We start from the raw sequence: 10,526 nt of genomic DNA, 5'->3' as shown, positions 1-10,526 counted from the left end.
ATTGGGAAAAAAAAAACCCATCACATGAGCCATAATGACTTGGACTGGGTCGGGTCAACCCACACAAATTTTGACATGTTTAATTTAGTTAACTTAGGTCATGTTTACTTTCCACTTAATGATCTGTTTTTGTACAACTCTTAATTTGGGAAGTAAAAATTGTTATTTTTTTATCACTTAATCTGCCACTTTATCTGAAATTTAGTGTGTTTTCAGGAGACTTCACCATTCAAGAATAAGAGGCAAATGAAATTTGGCATGTTTATCTGTTGGTTACTTAATTCATTATAATATAACTCCAAATTACTGTAACTCATTTTTGTGTATGTGGTTGAGGATGAATCATGTTTACAAGCTTTTATCAAGAACTAACGTTTATACAAAATAAACGAAAACAGTACAATTTCAAATATACAGTAGATAGTACATTATCATCAATATATCAATTAACAGATGACATAATTGTCATATCATTTTTTTATTTTTATTTTTTTTGTATTAAGAGTGGCTCATTTTGGAGTGTACATTAGTTAATAATTAATTAATACTGAGTTTTGGTTAGGATTTGGTATGAGTGTGGGGTGGTTCACATCCTCGTACTTCTCAACAGTTTAAGGAAAATCTGTCTTTGATACTCCACTATTTAAATACCAAGTCAACATTGATTAACTGCTTCTTTGTTTCATCAAAATTTAGTAATGATAAAATAATAATCATGGTTAGGCAAGTTGTCTAACCTAAAGAAAGTTTTGGTGTAACTACTAAATGTTGCGGAGTATTCCAATTTTATTTTGTTTGTTATTTTCACTTTCCATTTTATACAATTTTTGGAAGCTAGAGGTACATAACTACATATTAACCTTCTATTTTTTTAATAATTCACAAAAGAAGTCACACTACAGATGTTTCATAACACAGCAATATTTCACTTTGCGCAACTTGTCTTGTATATGGACATAGGATGTAAATTTCAGAGTTAAATAGAACAAAAGGAGACAGAAATAGAAATTAGAAATAAAAAATAAAAAGGAAAGATGCAAAAATTGTCGCCGACAGCTCTGATGAATGTCAAAAAGAATTAATTCTGTATATTGATAGTGTGGGGTTCATGGTTTAGCTCGGTTGGAGTTAACGTCGGGTTTTGACGTTTACTAGTTTCGAGCCCGGCTGGTTGCCTATCTTTGTTTCTCTCGGTTCAGTCTTTCATTTTTTTTTATGAAGACCTCATTTATATAGTTTTTGTTATTTTTGGCAAAAAAAAAAAAAAAAAAAAAAAAGTAACTACCAAACCATCAAATACTGTATAACATTACAACACACTTATGCATCAGATTCATCTTTATGACATACCTTATTACCCCTGTATACTAAAACTCATGAACCCCTATATACTAAAACTAATGAAGAATTTTGTAGCTTCAATTGTTTAGAATTGTAGTTTTGACTATGCGTTCACACTGCAATCGGCCCCTCACCTTTGCCTCAATTTACACAACGACCCCTCATATTTACATTTTCTCAGGAGTAAAAATGTAAATATACAATTTTATTAAAATAAAAGAAACAAATTCCACCCGAATTTTTAGCGGGTCCTATCATCTCGCTCGGTGCGAGTTAAATTTTTCCGAGCCCACCGTTCAACTCAAAAAAATCTTACGAACACAACGGGACTAACTATACGCGAAACGGACGCTTAAAAAAAACGCTCAATACATCGGACTACATTCAATACATATACACACCTATAATACGCTCCGTTAACTATGAATAACCCCGCGTCATCGCGCGGGCTCCTTTTTCTAGTTATTATCATTTCCCAAGACAAAGATCTACAAGACAAATAATAAACAAAAAATTAATCTCTAAAGAAGAGAGGAATTGAATTAAGATTCCATCAATTTACAACAAATTGAAATCGTCTGACAAAATTTGTGATCATACAAAAAAAACCTGTAAAAACCCTAAAATCAACCCTCTAAAAAGCAAATAAAACGCAACACTTAGTGTACAAGAATCTCATTGACAAAGCTTATTGTGTACTCAAACTTGGAGCTTAAGTGCCTGCAAAACCTTAGATTTCGACTCGGAAATATTTAAAAACTCGGACAGAGCAGTTTGTTGTGCCGTTACTATTTTCCGTGCAACATCGATAGGCCTCCACGACCCAATTGCACGAAAAATCCTCTCACCCACTTGCACCTCATCAACCGACGACACCAAGTTTTCAAGAACTTTGACTACTTTTCCGGGCCCACCAATATCCTGTTCTTTATTAAGCGACGATAGCAGTAATTCAACATCTAAGTCAACCGGTTTATTAATTAGCTCTTTTAGCCATTTATTCAGTTGATCCATGATACCCGTTAACGACGAGATTGACTCCTTGATGTCGTGCGAGAGTTGGGTGTTTGACTGGTCAACAGGCCCACCTTTTTTCTTCTTTTTGCCTGAAGGAAGAGATGATCGGACACACGATTGGACGATGAGGTTGTGCCATGTAAATGGCTCGGTCACTAATTGGATCAAAATCGAAAGATCCGTTCCGGGAGACGATAGTAATGATTTTGTGGAATTTATTTTTGTAGAAATGCATTTTTCTAATAAAGTATTTAAGACCTGCCAATTAATAGGGAACGCATGTCCATCTGATGTATTTGCTTCATTAGAATTTAGGTTCCATGCATTCAAAAACACTGCAAAGTTCATCCAGTCGATAAGATTCGACGAAAAAACCTGTCCCCAAAAAAGATAGAATATAAGTTTAAGATGTTCTACCAATCTTAAACAAAAGTTATCTATTAGTTACAAAGTGAGGTGGCAATTTCTAACAGATTTACTGGGTCACGTAATATCACTAACCGTAAATAACGGGAATAGCTAAAAATGCAAACAGGTTCTAAGTCACAATTTTTAAATCATTAAATCTCGTAAATCATTTTGTTGTAAGAAATTAAAATTAGAGTTGAACATTGACAGTGGCAGAACTTGAACCCGGATACAGATGGGGCAGGTGTACATTTAATTAATTTTTTTATTTTCAACAATGTAAACACTAAAAAAAATCTTATTTTTTACTAAAAAAAAATTTTTAGTGTACATTTTTTTCCGTTAAATCCAAGTGGGTCAGATACCCCCTTTAGGAACACTATATTCCGCCACTGAACATTAAATGATGTGTGACAATCTCGTTAAGCATTTTTATGTAAGAGGTTAAAATATCTAAGAAGTTAGATTATCTTGTAATATACGTGCTGTAATAATATTTGACACACAATTATTTATCAAAAATATATACAAAAAGTTTTCCGGTGACCGACCCATTGTTACTCATCCTGCCGGCCCATCCAATTTGCCACCTCTATAAAAAGTTAAGTTGACTCTACTTTGAGAAAAAAGATTGATAACGTTTGACAGAAGTAAAAAGTAATTAGTAGTTTCTTACCTCTATAGATTTTTTACCGCAAGAAACATCAATAACAAGTTCCGCTGCATCCTGGAATGCGAGCCCAAAAAATTTTGCGAAAGATTCGATCAAGCACTTGAGCTCAGAAGAATCTTTGGAGTCAAAACCGTTGATGTTTGACTTTGCCTTAACTGACGCTGAAGCGCATTGTACTGACAAATAGATCAAACGTGGAAGTAGTGAACGTTTTTCTATATTTCTTTTCACCTTTATTTCTCTCTGTTTAACTTCATCCTGCTGCAAATAGAAGATTAATGAACCCAGACAATAAGCATTCATTAATTAATTTCAAAATGAAATTAAAACATTATTACTTTCTTTAAACACAAGATTAATCATTGAAGTAGGATAATGTTACAGTGATAGAGATGAGTGTCCATACAAGGTTTTCTTTGGAATAACAAGAAACGTCTTCATATGGTCCTGCATGCAATACAGAAAATTGTAACAATGGAGTTAATTAGGAGTCACAATGCAAAGAGACCCAGAAGGAAAATAACACTAGTATACTCGCCTTTTGACACAATTAATGAGATAGTCCTTGTGGTTTGTAGCAAATTGCTAAAATAGTCCTTAGAAAAAAAATGATATAATCCTCATGATTTGCGAAAGTTGCTAAGATAGTCCTCTTTACTGACGGTCGAGTAAAGAAGACTATCTCAGCAACTTTTACAAACCACGAGGACTATCTCGGTAAAAAAATCCTAAGGACTATTTCAACAACTTGCTACAAACCACAAGGACTATCTCAGTTATTATGTCTCGCCCACCATTTTTGTTGACGCCGGATTAAAATATCGAGTAAATTTATGAAATAGTCTTTATACATCTCAAAAAATATATATATATTCTCATTGACTGCATCAGGATAGAGGTCATGCTTACCCAAGAGGTAATTTTTGTCGTATGATGGGGTCCACCAAGGCCGTAGCTTCAGATCTTCATTAAAGGTCAGCTTCTTGGATTGAATCTCATTGGCAACATCAAGAAACTCATTTCCATAATTCAGGCTTTCAAGTACAGCCTAGAGAAAAAATAAATAAACGTAATTTAAATATTTTCTTACAAATAGAACACGATTGTGTCAGGGAGTTGAATAATATATACCTCTGTTTCTTCAATGCTATTTGCTTTCCGTTTTAATTGTAGAATCGACTCCTCAACCTTTGATGTTAAGTACTGACTGGAATGTTGTAATTTTTCTTTAAACTGAACGAATTCAATCACTTTTGAGTAATTTCGATGACGATATGCAAGAAAGGTAAGATCGGCTGATTCCTTAAAGTGGTCGTCCATGAACCGTAAATAACCCTTCAAAAGATCACTACTATCCGCCAACAAGGATGATGTCAGCATTTGGGGAAAAATATGGTGCGAGACAGTTTCTAGAAGGATGTTCTTCACATCTAATGATTTATATCTGAAAATAGTAACAAACAAAAAGACATTAAAACGCATATCATAATACATATGCCTGGCTAAGTAGACCCAACCCAACCCAACCCAACCCGTTAGGGAAAAATGGGTCTTGACACGACCCAACGTGTTTAAGAATTGAGAACCGTTCTACCCATGACCCGTTTTGACCAAAACAAATCCGGCCCGTTTGCCAAACATTAGCATAATACATATAATATTGAATCAAGCAATTCATGAAATATCATACCGTTCATATGCTAACGGAAGTGCATTCCATAAAGAATACAAGTGTAACAACAAAATCTTGTACTGCCAAACATATCTGCCAAAATGAAAACTTTATAAATATTATAATATATGTAGGCAATGAAGATGAATGTTATATCTTTAAACGACATAAAACCTTCTAACTGTCAAGCCAAGTTCCAACACCATAATAGCTTCTAACAGGTATCCAATGTGTTTTGTACGCCAGAATAGCTACACAATAACAATATATAAGTTTCACAAATTATACATCGAAATGAACAAATAGAGAATAATAAAATAAATAAATTAGGCAAGTTAAATAACCTGAACCAACACATTGCATGTCATAGATAGAAACTCTTCACCGTGCATAGTCTCTTGTACATCCAACTCCTTTGACAAAGGAAGGCTTTCACAATACATTTCAGTCATTTGAACCGCAAAGCCCACAAGTTCTGCACAAACGGTATAATGTAAGTATTATTGAAAAAAAGTTATTATATGAAAATAAAATTTTACAAGATCAATAAAAAAATGTATACCTTCATCATGAAGTGAAAAGGTGTCACCAATAAGTTCTCGTATTTTGAAAAATGTAATATGTTGCCCGAGAACATTTCTCGATGAGGTTGAAAAAGGACCAATGCTTTTGACCAACTTTTCAAGTAAAAGTTTTTTCTTGTCAAAAGATAAAACTTGAAGGAAAACCTCTACATCAGCTGTAAAGCTAGCCAAATGCCCAAATCTATTGCAAAAAAAAAAAATTTAATAAAAAAAATAAAAAAAATAAAAAAAATAAAAAAAAAAATACAAGTCATAATATGCTTTGGTGAAAGATGATCATCTGTATTATACAATTTATACCTGGAGAAGTAAAGAATAAGGTCTTCCATGAACTTATCAGCATTACCCTTTCCAAATATTATTTTCCTTCGTTCAATTTCAAGATTTGCAAGTCCCGGGCCTCTTATAGAACCACTACCCACTTCTTCTATTATACTCTCTAAAAACGTAGAGGCCCGTGATATGCGATGATCAAACTGCACACACGTTTTTAAAAAAATAATAATAAATAAACTTCAAAAAATACATGTTAACAAACATTAACCGACAAGTATTCATACATACCACATCATCAGCCAGGTGTATGTGCTCGCAGTTTACTGATGTTGACACTTGAATTGGGCTATAAGCCGTCGTGGGTAAAGTACAATCTTCCAACAAACAACCGAGGTAATAATGAAAACATTCCCAATCATCAGGGCTACAAGTGAAAAGAATGAATTAGTGATGATGTGTCGCTTGCATCAGCAACGGGAAGTAGTTGAGAGTAGATACATATACATACCATAACTTTAATAATTTCTGAAATATATCTGCACCTGCATCATAATCACCTGCCCGAGCAAGAAGCCTCCCCTGTCAACTTGTAAGTTAAAGAGCACGAGTATATAAGATATGCAACAACATCATGCATACCATAAAATACATATACATAGCTGTATTATAACTTATACGATATAGGAGTATAAAACAGCATATAGTAACAATGGCCTTGTTTTATTATTATAATCTTGTTTGTCAATGTTTTGTATTGTGTTTTCCCTGTGTTTACATTTAGTGTACAATAAGAAAAGGATGTCTCAAAACCATTTAAGTGAACAGAACACCTATAATTTTGGGAAAAGTCGGCTATGAAATGTAAGCTTTAATTTGACATTTTCAGGTTTGCCAATCCGTTTTAGAATTAAACACGTGCACAGACAAACCAATTTTAGAATGGTTAGAATATTAACCACAATTATAACAGTTCACATCCAGTTTTTAGTTTTCAAATTGTTTTTGTAGAAAGATAATTTTGTTAAACCACGTTTGAATATTGTCTGCATTACCAAAATAGAGAAAGAAAAAAAAAATAAGTAACCTAAATACTCATGCTAAAAACATCCAACATGTATAATGATGAATTAAGTTCAGTAAACAAAAAGGTAATAACCGTAAGCAAATAAAGATAGCAAAAATAGTATTGATAAATGATAATAACAGTTATAATGAGCCAGATAGTACCTGTATTCGTAGTTTATCAACTTCAATCATGATAAGTGACCCTAAGTTGCTTTTAAGAATGTCTAAAGCATCCCCATATTTGGCTTGCTGTTCCAATAGAGATAAATATACACTAAGAGCTGCAACCAATACCATTCATTTTATTCAATAACGCATTGGTTATTATTATCTTTAAATTTTTAATAATTAATAACAATAAGGATATATCCATTACCTTCAGGCTCATGCAAGCTATGTGAAGCAATGTGTTTTTTAAGTAAACCTTCAGCTAGCTGTAAAAGTTTCTCTCCTCCGTTTCCACAAAAAACCTATCAAAACAAACATCATGTAGCATGACCAACGAATAAATGTTGGAATATGTGTGTGTGTGTGTGTGTGTGTGTGTGTGTGTGTGTATAGATAGCTATTATATTTGTGTGTGTGATAAGAAAATTACCTGTAACTGAATGCTACACACTGCCCATAGCAAGAACCGCTCTTCACTTGCTATTTTATACATTTTAATTGCCGTCTACAACGACAAGAAAGAACAAACTAAATATTAACACTAACAGCTACATAAATGTTAAAAGCATTCCACGAAAATGAAAACATTTCGGATACCATCAACCTGTTGCTGCTTCACGAAAGAATATTCACGAACATAACAATTGAAGAGACCCATCATCAGTTCCAAATTAGTTGGAAACTTTCCACATGCATGCTCATAACAACTAGTAGCCATGTCCACTGGTGATTCGAATTATAAGTTAATACTGTGTAACAAGAAACATAAATATATAAGGGGAATAAATTAAAAATGCTAACAATGATCAAGCCGTTGAAACACAATTTGTAATGTGCTTAGTGTAAGATCATCAATCCAGAGCGACTCATTCTTATACAAAAGATCTTTAGCGTTGATGCAGACAGATAATGCTTCCTCTAATTTACCCATTCTCTCCAAAATAAGAGCCTTAAGTGCCTGCATCACGTTAGAACGATTTTACAAATTTAGTTCATAGCTCCTATTGAAGAATCAGACAAACCAGTAAACGGTGACGCACATCACACCTTCCATATGTTCTAACTTCGAAATTAAAAGATTGTAATTCCAACATTATCACAGGAAAAAGAAGAAAAAAAATTAAAGTTTAATCCAAACAAATTCCCCCTTTATCAGTTTCAAATTCTGAAGAAGGGTTTTTAAACTCATCCAACTATTCAAGAATCCAAGACTATCTTACTATGGTAGCAAGCTCTTAGCAATACGTTAGTGTACTGCTTTATCTATACAGGTTCTACCCTGCCGTACTTTATAAAATTAAACATGAAGTCTAATCAAGATTTTGAAGATAAAAGCTTATGGGACCTTAAAAGTTCACTTAATGCAAACTGCCATAGGTAAACAAATGGCATCTCTACTCATAGTGTCGAAGGTTATTGACGTTGTTGGCCCAAAATTTTACTTCCAGTTCAAAAAAATACAAACACTTAAAAGTGTGATTGATTCATTTAACCGAAGAAGAAACATGAAAGATAAATACTATGTCAAATTCAACACTATTTTTAAATCATTCATCCAATAATCTGTATGAGAAGCTTCAAGCTCAAAAGGACCACCTAGATTAGTACTTTCAATTCAAAAAAGATAGACGATAAGTATTGCCTGTGTGGAAGAAACTATATGACCTAGTACTGAATTAATATTCCGGCATAATCACTTCCTAAGTAAAGGAATAAGCTAAAAGCTTAATAAACAAAACCATTTAACACATCTTCGAACGATTATACACCCTTTTCATGATTGTATGGCAATGATTAATTACACTGTCGTCCACGATCTATGTGTTGTTACCAAATCTATACAGACATATCATATCATACTTTTTCTTTTTAATTAAACAAAAAATAAAATAAAAAACAAACTAACCAACCAACTTTTACTAATTTTGTACACTGGAAACACCAAGGTTCAGAGTCATTAGATTATTCAATATCAGTATTGTTATTAACATAACAAGTTGAGTGCAATGAATTTATTGAAGCTACATTTATTATAAAAAACACTATATATGTGAATAATTGCAATAGATTGAACGCAAATTGAGGCACTTAACAATCAACAACAAATCATCTATGGCATAACTGTTAGAAACTATGATTTAAAATACATATTAAAATATTAAATATTGAAGTACTGAATCTGAATTAATACAAAACATGAGAAAATAATATGAAAACTTACGAGAGCGTAGGGAGAATTAGGGAACTTGGTGAGCAAAGCGGTAGAGAGCTTGAGTGCATTTTTGAACTGACGAGAATCGATGGCGTCCCAAACGGGTCGGACTCTTCGTTCGGGTATACCGCCGGCCATACCGAATTTCGACGACATTTTTGTAATTAGGGTTTTGATGATTTGATTTGATTTGATTTGATTTGACAACGGCGACTCGTGATGTGAAGAGACTTAGGGGAAGATAGTTGTTTAATTAACCAAGTGAAGAGATAACGGAGTTGGAAACGGGTATACAACTCCGTTAGCTTGATAAACTTACATTTTTCATCCCTTTTGTTTTCATAACTAGTTTTCGAACCCTCGCTTCGAGACGGGGGTTCGATTTTTAATGTATTTTATTGTGTTTACTTACGGAGCCCGCGAGTGAAAAATCAACATATATGAAAAGTACCTTAAATATTTAGCTTTTTTTAAAAGTGTCCGTTTTGCGTATAGTTAGTGACATTGTGTTCATAAAATTATTTCGAGTTTAAGGATGGTGTCGGAAAAATTTAACTCGTTGCGAGCTAGAAGATATGACATGTTGAATATTTGAGTGGAGTTTATTTAAGATATTTTATGAAAATTTTGATTTGACGCTTTAACCCCCTGTGTTGGGGGCCGATTTTAATTTTTGAACAAAGTGTGGGGGGCTTTTGTAGTGTTACTCGAGAGAAAGAAGGGGAAAAAAAGGTGAGAAGACGAAAATACCCCTGATACTATTCATAAGTGTTGTCTAATAGTTAGTATGGTAATAATAGTTTAGTCCTTCTCAAGTTTCAATTAAACTCATAAACATTCTTCTTTTCTTATTTTTATCTGATTATTATCTGACGTCATCATTTATTGGTTAATTCTCATAATCAAGGACGGATCCATCTTGACTCTTGAGACAATCGGGGTCATCCGCTCTCGACAACCGAATATTATTCGGAAGTTTTTTTTATTAAATTTTAATAGAAATGATACCAAGTTATTTTGTTACAAAATAAATGTAAGAATTATACAACAAGATTGGTATAGATGACTTGATTAGCGCACTTTGCTAACAATTTGAAGGTTGCGGGTACA

The 10,526-nt window shown here is 33.2% G+C and overlaps 1 protein-coding gene across 2 annotated transcripts; it reads right to left on the bottom strand.

Moving 5' to 3' along the window:
* Positions 1-1,844: 1,844 nt before the first annotated feature.
* LOC139872931 (N-terminal acetyltransferase B complex auxiliary subunit NAA25) lies at positions 1,845-9,620 on the bottom strand. Of its 2 annotated transcripts, none has more exons than XM_071860865.1 (18): positions 9,426-9,620; positions 8,006-8,162; positions 7,809-7,927; positions 7,635-7,709; positions 7,413-7,506; positions 7,199-7,317; positions 6,480-6,550; positions 6,260-6,395; positions 5,996-6,171; positions 5,674-5,876; positions 5,456-5,586; positions 5,286-5,362; positions 5,130-5,204; positions 4,571-4,883; positions 4,349-4,487; positions 3,846-3,886; positions 3,443-3,700; positions 1,845-2,733 (listed from the first exon to the last, which is right to left on the bottom strand). In XM_071860865.1, the coding sequence occupies exons 1-18, from the start codon at positions 9,570-9,572 to the stop codon at positions 2,041-2,043; spliced, it is 3,024 nt and encodes a 1,007-aa protein (XP_071716966.1). In that variant the 5' UTR covers positions 9,573-9,620; the 3' UTR covers positions 1,845-2,040. The 2 variants fall into 2 exon arrangements, with proteins under 2 accessions (XP_071716966.1, XP_071716967.1); XM_071860866.1 differs by having other exon boundaries at positions 3,443-3,697.
* Positions 9,621-10,526: the final 906 nt, after the last annotated feature.

This window comes from Rutidosis leptorrhynchoides, chromosome 10, assembly GCF_046630445.1.
Source record: "Rutidosis leptorrhynchoides isolate AG116_Rl617_1_P2 chromosome 10, CSIRO_AGI_Rlap_v1, whole genome shotgun sequence".
NCBI lineage: Eukaryota > Viridiplantae > Streptophyta > Magnoliopsida > Asterales > Asteraceae > Rutidosis > Rutidosis leptorrhynchoides.
The sequence above is the reverse complement of the archived record's forward strand: the minus strand, read 5'-3'. Positions and strand labels throughout refer to the sequence as shown.

Coding starts and splice junctions, on each gene's coding strand:
- LOC139872931 (XM_071860865.1), bottom strand. CDS start 9,572: ATGTCGTCGAAATTCGGTATGGCCGGCGGTATACCCGAACGAAGAGTC. Junction 7,710..7,808: donor CTTTCGTGAAGCAGCAACAG/GTTGATGGTATC, acceptor TTGTCGTTGTAG/ACGGCAATTAAAATGTATAA. Junction 5,363..5,455: donor CATGCAATGTGTTGGTTCAG/GTTATTTAACTT, acceptor GTTATTGTGTAG/CTATTCTGGCGTACAAAACA.